This window comes from Metopolophium dirhodum, chromosome 1 (genome assembly GCF_019925205.1).
Source record: "Metopolophium dirhodum isolate CAU chromosome 1, ASM1992520v1, whole genome shotgun sequence".
Taxonomy (NCBI): Eukaryota; Metazoa; Arthropoda; class Insecta; order Hemiptera; family Aphididae; genus Metopolophium; species Metopolophium dirhodum.
The window spans coordinates 20,882,837-20,909,543 of NC_083560.1; the positions used below are offsets into that span (position 1 = coordinate 20,882,837).

Here is a 26,707-nt window from a genome sequence, read left to right on the forward strand (position 1 = left end):
TTAAAAATTAGTTGATTTTTTTAGTATTAAGTTAAAATTTCTAAGTCAGGCAAACTTAAAAAAATATATATAAACTTTAATTATTATTAAGTTTTTATGTACCTACCAATTAATATTATTTATCTATAAATTTAAACATATTATTGTTAGTTTTCTTATATTTTTAATAATTATGTAGGTCTTGGATTGTTGTTTTATTTTTAAAAACGGACGAGGTTCAACATGTTCCTTGTTTGTGGTTTGTTGAGTTACTTGATCAGGAGGTTAGCCAATGTTGGTTTCCATTCACAAAGATGGAGAAGTCCATAAAACACCTATCAAGTCATCAAATAAAACAAATGATATTGGATTGCATTGAACCAAATAATAATGATGGTGTTTTATATTATGCTAAAAAAGTTGCGGGACCTTTTAGTAAGTATGCATAATAATATGTTTAGATAACACTAATTTTTTTGAATTGTATTAATTATATACCTTATGAGTAAGTATATATAGTTAAGAAATATCAAATTTAAACTAATAGATATGAAATATTTTAGAACATTGAGGTATTTGATAGAGAGAATTTTATTCAATTAACACTAGATAATGAATTACAAGCCCGTCGAGTTGCTAAGGCATGGTCTTGTACTGAAGGTAGTACCGATGAAAATGAAAATCCAGATGACAATAATCAATATATGTCAAAACCCAGGAAAAGATGTTTTACAAAAAGGTACTCTCCAGAACCCAACAAAATAGTAAAAAAAAACATTATTTCTCCCTTTGCTAAAAGTACCTTCAATTTCATCTTTGATAAAATCTGTTTCTGCTTCATCACCATTGACCAAACAACTATTAAAGTCAGAATCAATATCTAGTATCAATTGTCTGTCCTTGCCAAGTGTACCTTCTACTTCAGTTTTAACAAAACCTATCCAAGCTTCATTACCTACAATCAATAATCAACTCTTAACATTGAGTTCATCATCCAGTGAATATGGTAAGCGTTTATAAACCTTAATACAATAATCAGTAGTAAGAATTTATTTTAACTTGAATTTTCAATTTGAAGTTATTGAAATATATAATATAGTAGGTATGTTATGTTATTTTATTTTAGATATACTTAATCAAGACTTTAATAATGCATTAATGAACACATCTCAAAATCTTATACACCAAGAAAATAACCTGTTTAATTTTTTAACATCCGCTGATACTACTGATTTTATTTTGCATAATGAAACATCCAATGAAGAAAGTCAAGAAATCATCAATGAACCTACTGCAGAAGAAGCAAAAAATGTTTCAAATAATAATGATTCGTTAACTAGAATATGATAGTTTCTCGTGGTAACTACAAATCAATAATATATAAGATAGTTAAAATTTATTTTTACTATTATTAATTATTACAGTCTTAAGTTTATCTTCAAAAATTGATATTCTTAAAGATGAGATATTGAAATTGAAAGAACAAGGGAAAAAGAAGGGTGAAAAAATTTTGAGCCAAATATTATTGATGAATGGTTATGCCATTGCATGTCATCTTGCTATGATATCCTCGGATGTACAAAATAATACTAAACTGCTAGAATCTATTTTGTCCATTGATTGACGTATCCGTGCTCTGGCTATGCCATTCCTAAAGTTGCCAACCCCATTCATGGACCTTCTTTCCATTAAAAATCTGGACGATCTACAGAGAAGAACTTGTAAGTGTAATATTCCTATTTTCATTTTTTCAATCAAACATTCTCATTAAATTAATTTATTGGTACTGTTTTGTTAATGTTATCACAGTTACAACTTATAATGCACAATTTTAGAAAAGCAAGAATTTCTTTTTTCTATTTGTACTTGTTCGGCATGAATTAATCCACATAATATTTGAATTTCAGAAAACTTATATATTGTTGAAAGTGGGAAAATTGTGATTCAAGGAGCTATTGATGTATGTTTTGAATCCAGTATTTTAAGTATTTGCAGTTACAAGGGAAAAACAAAAAAGAAATTTACAGACTTACTTTTATTCACTATAATTGATGGTAAGTTTCTTTATACATTTTCTAATTTTGAATTGCATTATAAAAATATCTTATCATTAATATTCCTCATGAATAGATTTTATAATTTATTTATATCTTGTTAATTAAAATTTACAAACTCCGCCAAAGTGATAGTTTAGATTATCTTAATTTATTTTATTGTGATATTAAAACTACTTTTGTGTAATCATTCTATTTAGTTAAAGCATTTTTAAAATAATAAACAATTAATAATTACACAAACTACTATAATAATATTTGAGGAAAATTGGATAATTTAAATATTTAGATAATGTATTTAGTTAGATACAACGAACACTAAACTAGATCTAAGAAGAAGAAGATGTTTTTGTTCTATTCAAAGTATATCACTCACTATAGACAGCACACACGTTGTGTTGTTTCTATTATACAAATTTACAATTAAGGAAATTTGGGTTTAGCAGAACTGTGCTTCATACTATTTATACATTATTAACAAACTATACTTCATATTTTATCACACCATTTCACTGATTCCTGTGTATATTAGTGAAAAAAAATAACATCTGGTTTCGATTAGGTGTCGTATTTGTTTACATTCGTAGGACGTCCTATAAACACCAAGCTTTGATCACTGTCATCCAATCGTTGCAGCTCATAGTGTTATCCATCGCCGTCCTAACAAAAATTGAACAAACCTTTCGTTCCATGATAAATATTTATTTTTTATCAGTTTATCACCGACGAGAAATATTCAAATATTAGACTAGATATTAGATCCGTACTCATTGCAGAATAGTGAAATGTGATTTAGGACAAGATATCAGCTTCTAAGACCTTGGGACAATAGTAAGTTATAAATATTATCATTGATTATACATCACTTAATCAGTTGGTTATTAAATATTAATATAGAAAAATCCACCATTTACAGACCACGGACTGTTTCCAAAAAATTGAAACCGGATGGATTAATCAAAAGCTGTAAAATCCTACTGTCGGGTCGCATGGAAAAATGATTAATTTAATGGTTCAGTAAAATTTAATGGATCAATCATAGGGTCGAACTGAGAAGTAAGAATAAGGATAGAATACAGGGCCACCTAAAGTTACGAGTAGGCTTATGCGGCCGAAATGGGGCAAGTGCTAATTCTATGATTAGATTCGCACTTGCCCCATTTCCCCAGCGCTACCCAATAGATATGTAGATTTTATAACCTTGGCGCTACTGATTCAAGGAATTTATGAAATATAATAATATGGCATTACGAGTTTCTACAAAATATTATCCAATTATCGTTGCATTTGATACAACATACACACTGAATATGTATACTAGCTATTATAATAGTATTCATACATTCAGATTTCATACATATTCGTCTTTTTATCAAAGGAAAAACGTCTTGTGAGTCGTGACCATGATTTAAGATAGTCTAAATATTTAAATCGTGGTTGTGACAAGACTATTGTCCCGTTTTTAACTCGCCGCCAGGGTAATAGTGTAGTTCTTCTGAAAGACATTTGGATTGGGCAGCTTTCCTACACTGGATATTGTTTATACTTCTGCAAACTGTAAACAACAATAAGCTTGGTATATACCATATATCACAGATCATAACACAACCAACATATATATAATATAGGCATTGGTAAAACAAGCTAACTATACAAGCTCTGGTGGCATAATTCTCAACTCGCATATTCGGAATGTATAGATATAATTTTATATTAGTTATTTTACTACCTATTCATAATAAATAAATGTTGTCATCGAAGCTTTATAGGTACGCCTTTATAGCTAACTGTATACGTTGGTAAGTACAACTTCTCTTAAGACAAAATGTATGCGAAATGTCAGGAAAATAAATACAATATCACGCATTGACGTAGGGGATACCGCCTAACCTCCAGGCTCTGTCGACGCCCTCCTACCTAGTTGAATATTAGAATATTAGGTAAGGGTTTAAGTTATTAGTTTTTACAATATTACATATTATAATAAATTGAAATTGTATAATTTATGTACACGAAGTTCGCTTAAACCTTAATGTTAATTTATTTCTTGTTCGTTTTAGAGGCACAATTATACTGTATAATCATGGTACCTCAGTAGTTAATATTCATAATGTAACTACTAAATATCGGACCTGTCATATTATCCTGTTGGTCTTCGTCTGTAGATATTGATATTCGGTACGTTAGACTTTTCTCTTGATCAAACTCTTCTGCTGAATTTTCAGTAATCAGCTTGATTAAATTGGCTGGAATTTGATGTACGTGCAATATTATCGAGTAATAAGTGCATTTGCCTACATTATGTCATTATTATCTTTGTTAATGCGCAAATTCCCTGTTGTCACCTTTTGCATGAGTTTTAGTTTCATTTTTCTTAATTAATAACAATTCAAATTTGAAATGTCTCATCTAATGTGATATTAGATATTTTGAATTTTAACTTAAGGAAGTATCTGTAAATTATTAGACTATAGGTAGAACTAGTATAGAACTCATTCTTGATATTTTATCTGGTTACTACTTAATCAGTTAGTAAGAAGTACATAGTTACATACTTATATAGTACATATTATTTTATTAACAAAATTACCTAAGACATTCAACGTACTTTTGATTGTTATGCATGTAGTCATTTGTAAGGGAGTTAATATGAATCATATGTTTACAGCAAAGTCAATTCTAAATAGTAAACTGTATTAATTACAGTATTATGTTTCTTAATTATTTTCTATTAATTCTTAATATTGTTCTACAGTATCATGTTTTTCTTGATTTTTATAGAATTTGGAATAATTAGGTATACTTATTTGATATATTTAAACAATCCATGAGATTGTATTATAATGATTCATTAAAACTACTGGAAATAAGATTTAAATTTAAGATACAAATATTTGGTTTGGTCAATTATTGAATTGTACCTAATAGGTATCATCTATAAAAATAAAATGTATTTTGTACATAATCATCAATTATTATTCATTTTATTTTTATTTTATAATATAATAGAATATATTAGTAGAATATAGTATCAATGTGTTACAGTTATAAACTTTAAATATACTCTTAAATATTAGTAGTTTAAATCCGAAACAGACAAACGAATCTTAATCACACATCATTGTGGATTTAAATTAAATTAAAATATTTTTTATTAATAAGCTATATTTTAAAGTAAATAATCTTACAGTTATATACCTAAATATTTTCAGAACTTATCAACATGAATAACCTACAAGCTATAAAGTTTTTTGAAGTCATTAAAACTTATCATAAACATATTAATGATGATTTTGAACAACCTCATATTATTATACCAACACTTAGAGTTTACCAGCGAAGAGCCGTGAAATGGATGGTTGATAGAGAAAAAAACAACAACTGTGAGTTGAAAATTAATACAATTTATTATGCTGTAATTATTTAAATAAATAAAAATCACAGTTGTAAGTCGGAAAGTATATCCTAGATTTATATATAAATATGCATTTTATATATTTGACTTAGAGTAAAAAGATTTTGTAAAATGACAAAATGTTTTACTTAAAAATGTTGGCAGCAGCGAAAAAATAAAAATGGGCCCCTTCACTTTTTGTTATGTTTAAGATAAAATAGATATACTTTTTTTTGATTTTCTGTTCAACTTTATTAGCAAATAATGTCAATATACCCCACTTTTCTGCTATAGTAATTGCTGCTGCTTGTATTTATCTTAACTGATTTTTCAGGTTTCTTCATGAGAATTAATTTTTAAGTAGTTCACTCTCTTTTTTGATATGACAATATCGATGTTTTAGTTTTCTGTTTTTGAACAATAATAATGACATTAGATTCAGGAACATCTACAAACGATTGATTAAAAAATAACAAGTTCAGTTATAGTTAAGAAATCCACTATATAATATTCATGTATTTATGATTATATTGTTAATTATATTTTGTTTATTTTTGTTTACCTTTACTTTTCTTTTGGTTGTTGAAATATAATTGAAATTATGGAAGTTTTAAAATTTATTTCATTTTTTGGGAACCAGATTTAACTTAATTCTCCTTTTTGCTATTAATATATGCACGAGTAAAATGTATGTGATGTACTAATAAATATATAAAAAACAAAAGTAAAATGTTTTGAAATTCATTAAGGGGTCTGGAGCAAGACATCTTTTTAGTAGTAATTTTAGGTATTTCCTACAGAATTTATATTTTAACTGTGTGAGAAGTAAATTAACATTAGTTAGTGTGTGTAATTTATAAAATTCCCCATCAAAATACATAAAGTATTTGTATTTGCTTTAGCATATAGTATCCATCACTAGTGATTTAATAATACAAATATATATTTGGACAAATTAGGTAATAGATAAAATTAAGGTTTTTTTTTTGTTGAATTTTTGAATTTTTATATAATATTTGTTATACATGTACCTATTATACTAATACCTGAGTTTTTTTTGTATAATATATTTCTAAGCCTAATTAAATAATGATATTTAACATATTTTGTTTTAGTTGTAAAATGTGATGGGTCTCCGTTTAGTGGAGGCATTTTAGCTGATGAGACGGGTCTAGAAAAAACTATTGAAATGTTATGTTGCATCATTGAAAATACAGCACCTCCTGAAGTAAACAATTTAAAATTTTCCTTAGATTATTTTTATTTTATCAATTTTTTTTTTTTTTAGTTTTATAACCAAAAAGTTGTGATTAAACATTGTATAAAAAAAACTATTTGGTCAAATCCCATCTAGACCATCGACGAGCAAATATATAGAATACACAAACGAAATAGGTCTTGAAGTAAAATCAAAAGTACCAAAGAAAATCATTAATGAAGATACTCATATTGTTGCGTGTTATTGCAAGACAACAGTACCGAAAAGTATCTTAGTGTATTGTGCAATGTGTGGTAAAGGCCAGCATGCACAGTGTGTACATTTTGAACCAAAACCATTTCAAGAAGTGCCATACTTGTGTTCTGATTGTTGGATTGTAAATGATAGAGTGCAGTGCAAGGCTACTTTGATTGTTGTACCACAGTCTATTTTAAACCAGTGGATTGACGAGGTAACATTAAATATTTAGTGATAAATTTTTATCGTGCATTAATACTAAATATTTAAATTATAGATGGAAAAAAATATTGCAAAACCTGGTTTAAAAGTTTATGTTTACAATGGGGTGCATCTTGATGGTTATATTCAACCTTTTTCTTTTGGTGACTACGATATAGTTATAACATCGTATACAACCCTCTCAAGAGATTTAAAGTATGTCGCAGATGTTGTAAGTATAATGGTTTAATAGTATAACCATCGATAATAAATACTATAGATTGCTCACCACCTGGTTTTTCGGTGGCACAACATTACCAATTCGGACGGCTGTATGTTGTAATCGCTAGTAGTCACGTCCTCCTCCATCTACCGGGAGGAATCTATAGTATTTATAATTAATGGTATAACTATAAAAATAGAAGCTTATAAATTAATTTTGTATATTTAAAAGGAAAGTTCTATAAACATTAAATAAACAAGAATTAGCCCAAAAGATACACATTTAAAAATATACATTTTATAATCCTATAAAAAAATACATTAATGTACATAGCCAACAATTAATTATCAATATTTTTGTTCAACAAGATTATGTTATTTTTAACTATTAATATGTTTTCATACTATTTTTATATCATGATATAGTAACTAAGATATTTTTACCACTTAAACTTTCCCCTTTGTTTTTGGTATGTATTAATTGAGGTTAAATGATTTATATATATAGTTTTATGAAAAATAATAGTAATATTTTTGTTAAAGAATGTGGATAATCAAAATTGTACCCGTTTGCGACATTCAAAAAGATACAATCATCCTCAGTCACCATTGCCTTGCATTAAATGGTGGCGTATATGTTTCGATGAAGGTCTAGCAATTGAGAGTGCTAGTAGCAAAGTATGTGATATGACATTTAATCTACAATCTGTGCATAAATGGGTTATGACTGGTACACCAATACAAAAATCACTAAATGGTATTAAATAATTAAATAATTATCATAACATTATAAATTAATATTTGTTTATCTAAATAATAACATATGCATATTATTTGGTCTTTGAATATTAATATACGGAACACTACTAAATAGAACACATGGTTGATGGGTAGTCCCAACTGTTTTCATGAAAGAGGCAAACTATTTTCTCCATTTACATCTATTAGCTATCGAGCTGGGGAGGTTTTCAAAACAAATGCGGCTTCTTATTGAGAACATATGTTAAATTATCAAAATAGTAAGCCTATTTTTTCTTTTGTAGATAAATCTTTACATTTACTCGACGTAATGTAAGGAAAATAGGAACGAAAACAACTATACTAAATGATGGAATGTATACCATTACACTGATAAGTTTAAAAATAATATTTTATTGTATGATTAGTATCTCTACCAGCTTTTGGTCTCCAACATAATGAGTATGAAAAGCCATAAAAGCCATAATAAATAAATAAAAATGTTTATAAAAGCGATTCAATTATCCGGTACACAGTGATTCTAATAAAAGGACAGTTTAATATTTTGTAAAATACAATTTTGTGTTTATCTTTTTGATTCCAACAAATGTTGATTCTATAAACCATTGATCACCTTAAACAGAACTCACTGTATATGTACACCGTGGATAACGTGTACAGTTAATGCGTTGGCTGCCATGTCACCGGTGGCAATCAATATGTGTTATTCACATGCCGAGCATATTTTTCCATGTCATTCCAAATGTTGTAAATGATATTCAAAAAAAACCTTTAAAAAAATAAAAAAAAATATGTTTATTAGTTATTACATTAAAAGAATTGTAATGATTCTCACTATGACATTGTGCTCTTTTTAGTACATTTTGTTGCACCATGAAAAAGTTATTTATATAAAACTATATTAATTTACGGTCACCGGCGGCCATTTAGCGTTGTACTAATGATCAACACTATTGGCGTAGGCGGTCGCAATGGACCGCTGGCAGTTAATGTGTTGAAAAACACTGATATGACACATATTAAATTATTGAAAACTTTATTTCTTTATTTCTTTGAAAATAAGTGTTATAATGTATTAAAAATACAAATTATTATTTTTTAGATCTTTATGGTATTTTAAAGTTCCTTGAAGTAAGTCCTTACTGCCATCGTAAACAGTTTCTGCAGCTAATGAAGGGTGAAGATACCATTATCTATAATTTTTTTTCAAAATTGATATGGCATAGTTCAATAGAGGATGCCAATTCAGATTTAAACATACCAAAACTAACTCATGAACACCATTGGCTATCATTTTCCCATATTGAAAAATATTTTTACCGAACCCAGCATGTTGATTGTGCTACAAATTTTTCTAATTGTGTAACCAGGTAATAATTTATAGTTACGTAATATGAAGTTGAAGTATTTAATTAAGCATACCAATATTAATTACAATACTTCTGAATTAAATTTATAATAATTAAAAACCTTATTTTTCTGGTCATTTATTAAATCATATTATCTCAATGTCGATCGCAACAACCCAAAAGAACTCTAGGTCGATCACAAGTCTGTTAAGTGGGCCAACCCTGGTCTAGATTATACAACCAGTGGTTGATTTAACAGTCATTTAGTCGAAAATTTAACCTCCTCCTTATATTTTGCTTTTGGGATCACCTAAATTACCGTGAAGAGATTTTGTTAATGGTGTTATATAAAATACCTAGTTATGTTAGGATATGACTCATGGAGAAACAAAGCCTTTTATTTTGTCAATATTAAATCTGCCTCTGTCACAAATCAAGATATATTGTACATAAGTATTGTGTTTTCTTATTTCTTCCATTAAACATCATATCTGGTCAACTTTCATTATCTAAATTAAATCAGGAGTTCAGGACGTATATATATTAAATATAAAATATAAAATGTGAATTTTCGTACTGCGTAATGTGCATGCGTTTAATAACAGGCAGTACATATTATTTTCCAGTCCATTGTCCATAGTTGTACAGTGATAGCAGGAAGAGAATGAAGGTAGGACTCTATTTGTTCAAGATCTTGTTCATGAACCATCAAAATAATTTTTTTTATGTCTACATAACATTTAATATTTTTTAAATAAAAATCAGAAACGTATTGAAACAGACCTACTACTGTGGACCAAGAGTAGTTGTGGCTCAAAAAAATCAAGAAAATTATGCAATACACAATAATGAATATATTTCTTACAACAGACAATTATTATATTTTCGAGCATCATTTAATGAACTTTTTAAAATTAATTCTAATATTTGTGTTTCTTTATCTTCTTTATTACCAAGCAAAATTGGTACTTTATCATTTAGTAATATACAAGCAGCTATTGATTTTTATGAAGAAGATTTAAAATTTAATAATTACAACATTCACGTGTACACATTAAAAAATGAATTTGAATTTTGGAAGCAAAGATGGTCTAATGAAAAAAATGACTTACCTACCGAAAAATGCATTAGACACATTATCAAAATGTATGGAAGATTTTTTCCTACATACAAATTGGTCTAATTAATCAAGAATAATCCAAATCATGGATATATCTGGCAACCAATCAATTAGGTCTCAAGAAAAAAAACATGAATATGTGTAGATATCCTAGCATTAGTCATTATCCATACAAAATCTATTTTGATAGATTACATTAGTGGGATGTTCTTGATTCTGTAAACAATTTTTAAATTAGTTTAGGGCTAAATGTGCAAAGTATTATATAATCTACATAATTTTTCCTTGTAGAGAATTAATAATTTAATATTTTTATAAATTTATAATTCATTGTCTTAATGTCAGTATTTAAATTTTAATAATAAATAATATGTATTAAAAATATTTTTAATTCTATTAAATATTTGTTTTATTAAGGCTGTTTCCATCCTTGGATATATCAGTAAAGGATATTGACAGGAAAAGTATAACTGCTATAATTGGACCATTAAATAAGCTTCGACAAGCTTGTGTAAACCTTCAAGTAATTTTATTTGTGTGTAATTGAAGTAAATCAACATTTTAAACAATATTTGTTTTTATTTCTTAGGCTGTAAACGGACAGTTTTTAAAAATGAAAGTAACAGTGACAATGGAAAAGTTAATAGATGTAATGATAGATAAATGTCGTATTGAATGTAATGATTTTTTACATGAACTTATTAACCAGCGAAATGCCGTTGCTGGATTGTATCTATTTTTTGCAAACCCAGCCACTGCTGTTGAACTTTATAGGGCACTTTTAGGTCTAATGGAAAAATATCAAGACAAAAAACTTAAAATTGATATATGTCAGGTAAAATATATTTATGATTTTTATGTTTTTACTATCTAATTAATTATATTGTTTTTAGAAAATACATGTTATGTATAATTTGGCCACTGTACTTGATGAAAATGCAACCATAAACCGTGCATTAAATGATTCAGACTTAAAAAGGGATATGGAACTACTTGAAAAAGAATATCTTGATGCTAGTAAACAAAAAGTTAGTGATAAGTATAGGATATGATCTATTTAACAAGTTTCATATTGTTTTAATTAAATATTATAAAATAATATAAAAAATTAAAATGTGAGCAGATATTTTTATACAGTTATATCTTATTTTATACCAAACCGATCAGGAGCGCCTACAGCAATTCTCAAGCTATGCCAAAAATGTAAAATTTTTACCCTGCAATTAAATTGGAAAAAATACATTTGGTTGTACAATGTTTTTTTTCTGTCTGTCATCTTCATTTTGTGTAATAAAAATGATTATCGAGATCAGCTTCTTTTCTGATAGAAAATTGAATCTAGTTAGTACATTTAGGAAGTAAAAATAAAAAATTTCCAAACTATTTTTCTGTTAGATATTCATAAAAGTTTTTCCTTTCATAGCTAATATTATTATAAGATTTAATTAAAACAATATTAATTAAATCTTATAAAATAATATAAAAATTAAAATGTGAGCAGATATTTTTATACAGTTATATCTGATTTTATACCTAACTAACCTATCTATTTTAACCGATCAGGGGCGCCTACAGCAATTCTCAAGCTATGCCAAAAATGTAAAATTTTTACCATGCAATTAAATTGGAAAAAATACATTTGGTTGTACAATGTTTTTTTTCTGTCTGTCATCTTCATTTTGTGTAATAAAAATGATTATCGAGATCAGCTTCTTTTCTGATAGAAAATTGAATCTAGTTAGTACAGTTAGGTGGTTAAATTAAAAAATTTTCAAACTATTTTTCAGTTAGATATTAATCATAGTTTTTCCTTCATAGCTCATATTAGACATTTTGATTGATGATTCCCATATGTTTGCCTACCTTAAACAAAAAAAAGAGGCTCCTCTGGTGGATAGGAGCGTTCTATTAATTTTTCTTAATTTTTGTTTGTTTTTCATGTCGCATTTGAAAACTACTGAGAAATTTTTATTTTTGACCCCCCCAAAGTACCAACTAGATTCACTTTCCTATCAGAAAAGTTACTGTTGAAGAAACTCCTAGCACTTTTACTGTCCTAAAAGGTGATGACAGACACAAAAAAAAATAAAATAAAAAACACACATAATTGTAAAATCAATACATTCATCGCTTCGCTCAGAATCTAAAAATTATTAAATTTGAGCTTTAAATTCTAATAAAAAAAATTGTTTCTCTATATTTTAAATATTTTTCAACTGCTATTGTAACAATACATCAGGAGCCTTGCGTTAAGCTTTGACGCTTTTTTACCCAACAAATAAATTTTTTTTTGATATTTATAGAAAAAAAAACCAAAAATATTGAAAACTATTAGTCAAATTATTTTCAAAATTTTATGGTGTATAGAAAATTAATATATAAATATTCAGTCAAATTTTCATGTATCTACAGTTATTTGTTTTTGAATAACAAGAAAATAGCAAAATCGTTACATGGGAAATCGAGTGAATATCAAATGATGTAAAAATATGAATTTCAAACGCTCATAAAAATGTAATTTGATTTGCTTGTGGTCATTCTTTTTTTGATAAAGGTAGAAAAACATATGAATTATCTTGTACTACATTTTCCAATATTAGATTTTTAAAGAAAAATTTTTATGAATTCTCAACTCAAAACTCAAGCTTATTTTCGTGATTTTTCAGTATTTTGTTAAGATTTGAACATTCAATGCTTATAAAAAAAACTGTGACTAAGGATTTTTAATATTTTTCAAAAACCATTGTAATAATCTAGTAGGAGCCTTGTATTAAATTTATTTACAATCATAGAGAAGAAGACTAATAAAATTGAAAACTGAAAATGTTCCTAAACAATTCAAAACAAATCTAAATATTTTTAAAATTTTATCGTATATAGAAAAAGCAAATATAAACAACCAGTAAAAATTTCATGACTATTTGTTCATTTGTTTGTAAATTTACACCAAAAACCAAAATTTATTTTTTCAAAAACTAATTTTGCGTAAAAATTCCTGTTTTTCCTTAATTTTTATGTTGTTTTAACCGGGGCTTTAAACTATTAAGAATTATAAAATTTGACCTCCCGAATGCATTAACTAGATTCACTTTCAAATCGAACAAGGTACTGTTGAAGAAAATCAAAGCAGGTTTACTGCGCCAAACCGTGATGCTAAAAAAGAAATACTTTTATGAGTTTTTAACTGAAAAATAATTTACAAAATTAAAAAAAATTATCATTTCTGTAAATATCTAAAAATAAAAAGTCAAAAAAAGTTTGAAAATATAACCAAGTATGGAAAATGCTTTAAAAAAAAAATATTTGATGAACATTACATTAGGTAATGAAAATCTACGGTTATTCACTTTGAAAATACAACAAAACATCAAAAATCGATTAGTTTAGATTCGATAATATAATGCTAAAAACAGTTCGAAAAATCATCAAAAATTTTGTACAGTTTAAGTAACCATTTTTTTTGATGACGATTTTACTTGAATAGGTTCTGAGGTTTCAAATATATTGAGCTGATATCACCTTAACATTTTTAGCAATTTCGGCACACTTAAACACATCTGGTAATAAAACACTACTTTTTATACTTAGCTGAAATAACCTTTGTGCCATAAATAACTTTAAAAATAATTATGTATCAATTAAGATAGGTATTAAGATAATTATAAATATAATAATTTAAAGTAAGTATAGTAAATATATTTACCTGATATATTCATTTTTGATTTTAGATTAAATCAACTCATGGAACTGTTAAGTTTTATTCAGATGAGGTTGATAAAATTATTGGGAATAAAACCCTAGGTTATTCTGAATGGTGGTCAGACATGTTGGACAGGATTTTATCACCAAATGACTTTTTAGCTGAAGTAAAAACAGAGTTGGAGGATTATCGTATGCCTGGTGTTCCAAATATTGCATACCGGTATTATTATATTTTGTGCATCTGATATAATTGCTTTATATGTTTTTGATTTAATTTAGATTGAAGTCTGTAAACAATGTTCATAATATTCTTAGTGTTTGGCTTGCTGACCTAGATACAGCAAGAATAGACATAATATTAAAACTAAAAGCTTTAGTAGAAGCATCCATGAATGACCTGCATCAAAGTGCATTAAAATGTCATCTACGTTTAAAATCAAAAAAGGGGAATTCCAAAAAAAAGTATACATGATTTTAGTTTTGTTTTTCTTTAATTGAATTATGATTTTTTTTATACTTAGGCGGTGTTTTTTATGTAATGCTGAAATGGAACTACAAGCATATGAATCATTGTTGTTTAGTGTTTCTAATAAACAAAAGAATACATTAAATGATAAAACTGAAAAAAAAGATCAAGAAACCATGTATGAAAGTACAAGTAAAGGCCTTTGGAAGATGTCTCAAAAAGAATTTTTACTTATGAGTAAGTTGTAGTATTATATAACATTTGTTTTTAGAATTCATAACAGTTATATATATTTAACAGAACTATTTCAATACGGACAAGCCAAAATTAAAAATAAAAGATGTTTGAAAGATGCAGCTGAACATATGAAGGTATTGGAGTTGGTACGTAAAGAATTCTGTTACTTACAACTTCTATGGACTCATCTCAGTAACAGTCTTTTTGAGCATGATGAGATCTTTGAGGCAAAGTCAAGGTCGAGTCTTGGAAATAATATTACACCAGCAGCTAACAAAGATGGTCCACCTAAAAAAAAGTCTAAAAGAGAAGTTAAAAATGATGTTATTTTAAGATATAATGTTAGTTATTTGTATATATTAATATCATTATATAAAATATATGTTAGTAAATGTGCCTGATGTTTTTAATTTTAAATTGTTTTCAGGCGGAATATAATCTATTGTCATTAACTGAAGACATACCATTAACTACAGCTAATTTAGAAAAAAAATTCGGAACCCTTCTTTATCTAGAGAATTTAAAAAAAGGAAAAGAAAACTCAACTGAAGTTGATACATGTCCAATTTGTTGTCTGAATGCTGATGGCGGAGTATGTCAAAACAAACAATTATATGAACGTATAATTTTATAAATTTATTTTTGGTTATTAGTGGGCAGTTTTTCAATGTGGCCATAGTGTGTGTAATCAGTGTTTGGACGACATGTGTAATCATTCAGATGCCTTTGAGATAGATTGTCCTATGTGTAGGAACACTACCTCAATGGATTCTATATCCTTGGTAAAAAATAACCAAGAAGGTGAAGGGTCAAACATAGTAATCAAAGGATCATTTTCTACTAAAATACAATATGTCACTATAAAACTAATAGAATTGATTACTCAAGATCAAAATGTGAAAGTTTTAATTTTCTCAAATGTGAGCGTTATTAATTCTCTGTTGTATATTTTAGAATAGTATATCATTTTTATTTTAAAATAACATATTTTGTTTAGTGGGATAAAGCATTAAATCTTCTGGCAGAAGCTTTAAATCAAAATTCAATCAGTTACAGGATACTAAAAAGAGGAACTAAGTACAAAAAAACACTACAAGATTTTAAGGTATGTAAAAAATAAAGATAATTATGTAAATGTTGATGTAGTATATATAGTAAACGTCCTTATAATGCTCAGCGGAGGACCAGAAAATAAATATCAATATTCAGAGGTGAACATTAACAGTTAAATGCAATACCTTCTAATGGCCACTATATAAAATACTTATACATTTAAACAAAAGATCTGCATAATAACATGTAGTATATATACAATACAAACTAATAAATGTATTTATGAAATGTGTAGTACTGAAAAGTTTTGACAATGTACAATTTTAATTTAATAGTTGTTGATTATTAAAATTAAAAAATGAGTTATGCATATTACAAATAATAGAATTAAAAAAAAATTGATTCATTTTAATTAAATTAAATTTGAAAATTTGTTTTCAAAATTAATTTTTGTTGTTTTTTATACAAATTATATCAGTCTACATAACTTTTTTGAAGAGTGAAAATGTTTTATTTTTTAATTTGGTTTACATATTTCGTCGCCATCATGTCAAAACTGGCCAAGTGTTTATTGTAGTTTTGAGAAAAGGTAATTTGAATGTTTAATATCGATTTAAAAATCCAAAACTTAACTAATGTTTACAAACCTAATATCAATAAAACCGAAATAATATACTTATTATTATTGTACTAAATTTTAAATCATAATGGTTAAATTAGTAAATCGTAAATTTACCAACTTAAAATTTTAGTAAAAAGTGATCATGTGACAATGTTTCACTTGAACACTGTAAAAAGTGACCAAGTAAAAAGAATGATTAACTTGGTCATTATAATATATTAAGTTAAAATAAATAAAATATCTAATTAAGATCAATCAATATAATATCAATAGTATAATTAGATATAGGTATTATTATACATTTTTTGTACTCATTAAAAAAATATATATATAATATTAAAACCTTTTAAAATTAATAACATTATTTGTAGGTATACCTTTTATACTTTAAAGCATAAATAAACATAAACTTAACATTTATTTTTATTAATTAATAACAAGAAGTTTGTTTATCACAGTACTTAATATTTATACTAATGAATAACATTTTTAATTAAAAAAAAAGATTATACTTTTAAAATAGTTATTATCATAAAAACAAAATGTATACTTTACAAAAAAAAAACAAAACTTATTGGTAAATTCTTTATGTTAAATTTAAAACTATAGTACCTTAGTTACCTTAATCAGTCTTAATGTACACTTATTAATTATCAGAATCATTTTCAGATTCAGAAATTAAAATTGTATCCTTCTGTTTTGAACATGATGGAATACTTTGATACCATTCATGAAATTCTACAGGATGGCTTCAGTCTTACACAGTTTCATGAGATCTTTTGAAATTGGTCTTGGCTTGTCATATAATTGTTTAATATTGTCAGGATATTTTGTTGGTTTTCCTCTTCCACTTACATGTATACTTTCAAACCCTTATCTGAATAGTTATATTTAAACTGTATAACACCAGGCTCAGTTTTCTCATATTTTAAAACTTAAATTTTTAACCAATTAACTTTATTACTTTGTGTATCAGTTGAACGATTTTTTATTATTAATCTTGCTAAACTTTTCAAATCAAGAAAATCAGTATACTTCAGTTCTTGAACTGTGTAGCTAGAACATTTTTTATTATAACTATTAGACCCAACGAGTCGACAAATATTAAGCCAGTCATGCATTGTATAAACAGGAACATTTTTTTTTGCTGACCATTGTGCTATGTATACTATCCACTTCCATGGACGAATGTCCACTTTCCATGAAATTACGTGTTATAATATCAGTTTTTGAATGTGTGACAATGTATAAAAATAAAGCTGCTATATATTGATTCCTATTTTGACCACTGCATGTATCAGAAAACAGGAAAATATTAGTTATATTTACTGATAGCTGTTCAATCCATTTTAGTAAAGCTGTTACAATTGCAGAACTTCCTTTTTGTCCGTTTACTTCAGTCCATAAAAAACAAAAGGCATTATTTGGGGGTGTAGCCTCATACAAAGTTAAATTGTAAGTGCACAGTTTTCTACTGTAGTACATACTAGAGACTTCAGAACTAGGAATTTGTAATACGCTTTGTAGGTCAAATGTTGCACTGCAAAAATTATTGTAGTTTGAAGCTTTTTCTTTATCAAACTTTTTAGCTGCAAACGATTTATCCCGTCTTCTAATATGATTTTCATAGCTCATGACTATTTGTTGTTAATGTGATATGTCTGATTTCTTAAATTTTTCACATGTAATGCATTGATCTTTTTTTGGCTTATAGAAACTCAAATTATACTCCTCACAAAATATTTTTCGATATACTGTACAACAAACAAAATAATTCTCATCTAATTTTTTTTCTTTGCAATCCTGAATATAAAGCTCATACATTTTAGATAAAGATAGTGTAGAATCTAAGTATTTACGTTTAGAAGTTGCTCTGCAGTAGTGTGATTCCATAGTAGGAAATTGTTGTGGCCACATAGGTAATTATAGGTTTATTGTTTTACAAAAAGTGATCAACTCGACACTTGGACAAAAATGTTATTATTACAACCCGCAAAAAAAATGACCAAGTAACATAGTCAGTTTTAACTTATTCAAATAATGCTAAATGTCAAGTTATACAAATGATGTGTTAAGTGTCTCCCAAACTATTTATTATATCACTTGGTCACTTTTTTCGTATATTATTAGGGACAAAATAAGACATTTAAACATGTTCTTTCACTTGGTCACTTTTAACACTTGGCCAATTTTTTATAATTTTAAATTTACTATGACTGTTGTATTTTCATAATTTTAAACCCTTAATTTTATTTTGTATTTAATTGGTGGCTTGAGTTTTCCCTGTTCCCAATATATATTTTTGAGGGTAAAAGCTTCATTATTTTCGCTAAATTTAAGTTTTTGTTTTTGAGGCTATTGAAATGGAAATATATTTAATGAGTCAATGTCATGTAAATCAATTTATCATAAAAGATCATTCTAATATTTATAAACTGCCATCAATTTTAACAGTTTCTATTTTTGATTGTTATATTTTGATCGTTATTTAGAGTGGCCGCTATATATTGTATAGAAGTATAAATGTATTATTTCCATAACATTTGGAATGAAAAAAAAATGCCATTACATAGAATTGATTTTTATGGAAGTTTTTCTGTAAATATCGAATACTGAAGACAACTAAAAAGTGAAATATTTTATGTTTGTTTCTTCTTAGTCAAATAAGAAAATAAATGCACTATTAATGAAATTGAGCGTGGTTTCAAAGAGATTGAATTTAACTGCAGCGACAAGAATATTTTTCATGGAGCCAATAATTAACAAAGCAGATGAGCATCAAGCCATTGGGAGAATTCATAGATTAGGACAAACCAAGTAAAACTATTTACTATAAATTATTTAGTATTAAAATAATAATTTTAATAATACATGTACACACAAATGTATAAATATTGTATATGTGTATATGTTTAGGTTTATTAAGACATAATAAATAATACAAATATTTATTTGTTTTTAGACCTACATTTGTACATAATTTTATTATTCGAGATTCTATTGAAGAAAACATCACAAATTTATTCTCCAGTGACATGTTTGATAGTTGGGATGATATATCACTATCTCAACTAATAAGAGTATTTGAAAGAAATTAATCTAATTCAATATTAGAGCAAAATAATGACATAGGAGAATAATAATTTAAATATTATATTATATTATTTTATCTATCCAATGTCCATTATATTTATATTTAAATAAAACAGTTCTAATGTCCTAAGTTTAGAAGTCAGCTTAACTTTTTATTTAAAAAAGTATTAAAAATTAAACTATATTTTGCTATTTATAAATAAAACATTTTTTTCTGTTAATATATACAAAAAACCTTTTTTGAATTTACTGATACTTTATTATGATTCTTCATATTTTAATACAAGGTAAGATTTTTATGTATATTTCTTAAGTGAATTTATTGTTTATATTTAAATGTATTTTTCTATTTAATTAAAAATAAATATAGTTTTTGATCCTAGTGTAAAAATGTATGGATCATATTGATCACTATTTTTCTTTTCTACTAATAGTTCGGTCATCATTGCCTCAAGAGCTATTGTTAAAAGAGAAGTTTGACGTTATGTATTAATTTAATAAGTTATAACACGACAATATGATTATGTATAGTATAATATATAAGTAACGTACAACTTGGACAATTATCTGTGACTATACAACAGTATGACGGCTTCCGTGCAAGCGAGTATTACATACATCAAAGCCCTATATATATACACAATTGAGGTCATTCCATATTCATATATATTAAAGAAAGCGTTAGGAAAAGTGTTGCACAGCTATATTGTAACTGCATAAGCATCTATTAGAAAACAACAATGTACACATGCGTGTGTTTACATGATTTCAATACTAATATTAATTGTATATTTCAACAGCTATTATTAGTGGGCTTCTGCAACTGCGGTCCTGTGACTTATTAATAATAAAAAGGTTGGTAAGTGGATGTTTCTCTGCTGTACAGTAGATTAAAAGTGGGTCACTGTATAAAGGATGGTAATAAATTTGAATTCAATAATCTAATAATATCATTGTAGACGAAAAACGATTCTGAGCGTTCATGGTTTGTCAGTGTGGAAATTTTAAATTATATTTATATTGTAATTACTTATTATTATAACGGTATCCGGTAAGTTGAATTAACATTATACAATTACAAAAACTTAGGTAACTAAAATTAGTAAAATCTTCGTTTTTTAATATGTAGATAATTTTGTCCAAATTTTGAACTTAAAATAACTATAAAAATAAACTGTTTATTATTTTTTAGATTTTTTTGTTAACAGAATTAACTATTGTGGAGCTTTGTTTAAAATGTTTAATCCTTAGCTATAAAAGTTGAATATTTTATAAGGTTTTAACTACTAAATAATTTGTAATTCTCAATTTGATAAATATTGTCAAAATTTCAACTTTAAATGCTTATAAAAAACAACTACTGTTGTAAAATATATCAGGAGCCTTGAATTAATTTTTGACACTCTTTAAAATAAGAAAATTGCTCTTTCATCTCATTAACATATGAAAAAATCTCAAGTGTCTGCGGTTATTCGTTTTTGAATTACAACAAAATAAGAAAATTGCTACATAAGAAATCGAGTGAATATCCAATATGTTGTACATATATGTACTTCAAACGCTCATAAAAATTTAATTTGGCTTTCTTATAGACATTTTTTTTTTTTTTATAAAGGTATATAACCTTATAAGGAATCAGGTATTACATTTTAAAATCATAAATTTAAATGGAAACATTTTTAGGAATTTCTAACACAAAATAATTTGCACATTTTCGTGACTTTTACAGCTTTTGTAGTTTTTGAAAAATTGTGACCATGGATGTTTAATATTTTTGAAATGTTATTCTAACACTATATTAAGAGCCTTGTATTATATTTTCAAGCTTTTTTACCCAACAAATAACAATTTATTGACATTCATAGAAAAATAAATAAAAGAATTGGAAACTAAAAATGTCCCTTAACAGCTCAAAACAAATCAAAATATTTTGAAAATATTATAGTGTATAAAATGATAATATAAACAACCAGTAATCATTTCATGTATCTACGTTCTTTTGTTTTGAAGTCACTCCAAAAACCAAAATCGATTTTGTCAAAAATTTAAAAATTGAAATCAATCAAAAAATGTGTTACAAAAAAAAAAAATAATATACATTGTACCAATTTGTTAGATCGTGATTTAATTTTTTTTTAATGTTTGCAATAATTTGTATTTGTATTTAAATTTTTATGAATTCTCAACTCAAAACTCAAGCTAATTTTCGTGATTTTTTTTTATTTTGTCAAGATTTAATATAGAATTTTAAATCTCATAAAAACTGGTTATAATATTAGGTAGGTAAGTACCTAATACTAGTTATAGAAAGATATTATCAAATAAGAATATAAGTTTAACATAAAGTAATAATATTAGTCAAAACTATTTATTTTTATTTTTTTCTAAATTATAAGTAAAATAAAATCACATATATTAAGTTATCACTTATCCAAATATCTAATAATATACCTAGTTATAAATAAACTAAAGAACAATGTTTAGATACTTTTATGCCGGGTTGCATGAAAAATTAATTAAATTAATGGTTCAATACAATTGAATGGACTAATTATCATGGGCCACTAAATTATGTTTAAGGGACCATTAGCTTACTATTGATTCAATAAATGTTTAATGATTGTTCATGCAAACTGGCAAATTAGCATTTTATAATTTATGTGACTATTTATATCAGTACAGTTGATCAGTCCGCAGGAGGGGGGGGGGCTAACAGGCTGAAGCTCCCCCCCATCTATTGACCGTATTATTATAAACTTCCAAAAAAAAAATATTTATCAAGTTTCAACTGTCAACTATATAGTAAGCAAGATGTAAATTTCATATACGTCTACCAGAATGAATTCATTTTTGAAAAAAATATTTTATTTGCATACCAATTGTCTTAAAATTATCTGTAATTTTTCGGTAAAAGTATGAACTACTTGTATGAAACAAACACCTTGTATTAAATTTTCTAGTCTAGGCTTATACACATTTAATATTTTATAAGTTTTGAACTACAAATTAACTGTTGTTTTGACGAAATTTTAACTTTAAATGCTTATAAAAATAACCATGATGCATATGTGTCGTTAATATTTTAGTTATAATAAAAACTAACGTATTAAATTTTTAAACTTTTTGGCCGGATAAATCATTTTTTTTATAGAAAAAAAAAATTTTAGTTAATCAAATACAATCCAAGTGAGGATGGTATAACAAAGCTGGTAACCAAACTATTTCAATAAATTTTCATTTTTTTTCTCCAATTATTTTAAAAGTTACTGAGCATTTTCAATTTTGACCTCCTAAAAGTACCAACTAGATCCAATTTGCTTCCAAAAACATACATCAGGCATCGAAGTTATATAACTTAAATAGGTAGGATTATATAATATTAAAATGCATTACCTACTTTTTTGGTCTGTTTATTTGTAGTTTGTGTATACTGGTATTGGAAGTTTCTGTCGATGATGCAGGTGGCACTGTATCTGGTAGTACGCAATCATTAGTAATAATTTAGTCAATGTCAATTTAAATAAGAAAATAAAATAATCATAGTAAAGAAAAATAATAAGTTAAATTCAAGTTTGTGGTATAAAACGAAGAAATAAAATAAACTATAACTAAAAACTAAAATAGTAAACTATAAGGAAATACTTAGGTGCCTACTTAATACACCGTGACAGAGTGACCGTATAGACATACAAAAACCCAGAGACTAATATATATGTCTATCTATAAGTGTCTGGTTGGAGTTAATATTGAGTATAAATAATAATACTAACAGTGATGGCAGTGTTATAAAATAGTTACTCTCAATAATAATGAAATACGAATAATAATAACTAATAATTAGTAACAACACAAAATATTGTTTAATGCGTAGGTACTGTGTGTCTGTGTAGAATGTAGACAATAATTAAAACGTACTTTGATAAAAAAAACCATTAAAATATAAAAAGAAATGTGGAGCTCTAAAATTGTACACAATATTATAAGGGTTTAATTTGAATATCACACTTCAATTTTTGTACTACACACAATTTTAGGGACTGAGTATTACTAAATTAATATTCAATATTAGTCAATAATATTACTACTACAATTACAACTCGATATATTGCTTAACAGTAAACAGAATGCTGCACGCGTAGGTGTGATTAATTATTAATTATACCAAATAAGTAGGTACTATTTTCTAAACTATAGTACCTATCTGATAGGCGTATGTAAATTTTGCTCATGAAAACTACAGGTAAAAAAGGTACATGTAAATTCCATCCATAAGAAAACTATTATCGATAAACACATCTTGCCTATAAGTAAAAAGTTCTTATTACTTAATGAAGTTTTTACAAAGTACCTAGTTTTTAATAATAATATGATTAATAATAACATAGACTAATCATTATAAGTATTTAAATAAATATATATTTCACATATTATTATAAAGTCAATACCTTATTACTACATAATTCATATAAAATTAATAAAAAACATAAAAATAGTACTTAATATTTATAATAAAGACGAGTCAAAATATAATCATAATCAATAATTACCACATATAAGTCATTAATAAAATATAATTAATAAAATACATATAAATAGAAATAATTATAACAATAAAGATGAGTCAAAATATAATCAATAATATAAGTTATGATTTAACAATAATTACACAATAATTACCACATATAAGTCAAAAGTAGTACCTAATATTTATAATAAAGATGAGTAGTAAATAATAATTAATAATAATAATAATAATGTATAGTGTAATATGATAATTATTTATTTTTTGTCAAAACCCCAAAATAATGAGCGACGTTTTCTACATAACTCCATAGAGATTTCAATATTTTTATATTTTTTAACTATATTTTGCATGTATATATATTTATTTTTATGTAATTTTCTAATTAAATTTGCTTAAGTTTGTCGAAAAATATAAAAATATGAGGATGATTAGAATTAAAACTTTTATTAAAATGGGAATGAAATGACTCACAAGCATTGGTCGTTCTGTTCAAATCTGCTGTAGCAACAGCACATATATTTGGAGGAAAAGTTGCGTCATCACTTATATAATTATTTAATAAATAATCTGAAAATGATGTTAGTCTATGGTCATTTAGCTTAGAACTTATTAAAAATACCTCAAAATAATCAAAAACTAATCCAAAACATTTAACTATCCAATGTCTAATGGTCTTCTGTTTTATATTCTAAACTTAACCCTACTGTTTGAACATACCTATACCAAGATTGTAATAAATGAAAACGACAACCATAAATTTGAATATTCGGCCAGATAAATTTACATGCCTTGTGTATAGCTTTTTCAAAGTCAATGACAACATACTTTGGCTCAAATAAATAATTATCATGAATACAAAGATCAATTATTAATTTAAAACACTGCAAATATATATTTTGAGTTTTTCTTTTTAATAAACAAAAAACTAAAGGTATATAATGGCCTTTAAAATAGCCATGTATAGTAAATAGTAAAAAAAGTAGAACTTAGAACTATATTCAAATGTACAATCCATTGTGCAGTTGATAACATTTTTGGATTTTTTTTGCACCCAAAAATTATGATACCATTTTCATTGTCATAACTAAGGATAAAATTTTCTTCACGATATGTTACCACCTGCACATTATCCAGCATATTCTGAACTTCTTCCCCAGATTTTGGCAAGGGAGACGATTTCTTTCGCTTTGCATTGTAAAGATTTTGCTTGATATTATGCAAGTCACTTACTTGCAACGCTTCCGATTCAGGAATGCTTTTAATAACACACTATTTTACTAGGTGTCTCATTATTATCTTCAACAGCCTTACATTTGGCCGATACTGGTATAATTTGTCGTTGTATATTTTGATCACTAAAAACACAATTATAGATTTTAGAAAATTAGTACGCTTAAAAAATATTCTACATCAAATAAAAATTTATTTTGAATAAAAAAAATATATTTTTTTTATATAATACAATATAATATAGGTATTATTATTATTTGTTATGTATTTATTTTTTAAATTTTATAATTAGTAATGACAACGAAATCTTAAAAAAGTATATGTATAATATTTCACTTACCTATTTGCACCATGGTAGTGAACATCAAATTGATCAGCGATGTTCGTAGTTTCACCAAAGGTTTTCAAAATAACATTGTAAGTTTTAATCGTCATTTTATTGACCCAGAAGCTAAAGGTCTATTTACTTTAAAAAATTTAAATTTGTCTAATACTATAAGTATATTTCCACGTTCTGATTACATAAATTGAGCCATATAGGTACGTGCATATTATAAGACTTTTGGACGTGTACCGAACACAAACATCATAAATCATAATAATATCATGATTTAAACATTTATAATATCCCCATCCATCCAATTATTAGATCTACGATATTGTAATAATAGCTGATAAGATACGACATGATTGACGATATTGTCGTCTGATACGATTGTAATATTAATTGTAATTGTAATTTCCAAATACTATAACACACCGCGTCGCGAACAGTACTGTCGAGTGGTACTACAGTCACGGAACTCTTAGTTTAAAAATATTTATTTTTTCCGGGCGGAATTAACAAATCCATTTTTGTACCTGTATATTTTCCCGGGCAGAATGTACAATATTCCCCTATCTGATAATAGTCAGTAGTCACGATCACGTATTAGGATAATATATTATTATCTTCACCCATCATTAACGCCGTGCGTTGCCACTCTGTGGTCACGATGGACATTTTTTGCTATAGTAGTGATAGTGGTAAATATTATACCATAATAATATTATCACCGAACAATAATATTTTAATATTATCATAGGCACAATCACACAATCATAGACCTATAAACTTTATAGGTCTATGCACACAATATTACGATATGATCGGTGGGTTGCCACGGCCGGGGGGGGGGGGCACAGAATATGCCTTGGTAGTCGGGGCTTGGGGCTCCTTCTTCTCCATCACAACTACCGCGATGT

The 26,707-nt window shown here is 26.4% G+C and overlaps 1 protein-coding gene and 1 pseudogene across 1 annotated transcript; both read left to right on the forward strand.

Moving 5' to 3' along the window:
* The first annotated feature begins 293 nt into the window (after positions 1-293).
* Positions 294-3,034, forward strand: LOC132933968 (uncharacterized; annotated as a pseudogene).
* Positions 3,035-5,256: 2,222 nt separating this feature from the next.
* On the forward strand, positions 5,257-19,754 carry LOC132937268 (E3 ubiquitin-protein ligase SHPRH-like). The gene is given in 19 exon segments (XM_061004111.1): positions 5,257-5,416; positions 6,543-6,655; positions 6,716-6,763; positions 6,765-7,097; positions 7,161-7,316; positions 7,850-8,063; positions 9,168-9,435; positions 10,952-11,057; positions 11,124-11,369; positions 11,428-11,562; positions 14,263-14,456; positions 14,516-14,698; positions 14,758-14,939; positions 15,003-15,280; positions 15,367-15,531; positions 15,593-15,859; positions 15,937-16,044; positions 19,274-19,431; positions 19,577-19,754. Coding segments are annotated over 19 exon segments (3,492 nt in total).
* Positions 19,755-26,707: the final 6,953 nt, after the last annotated feature.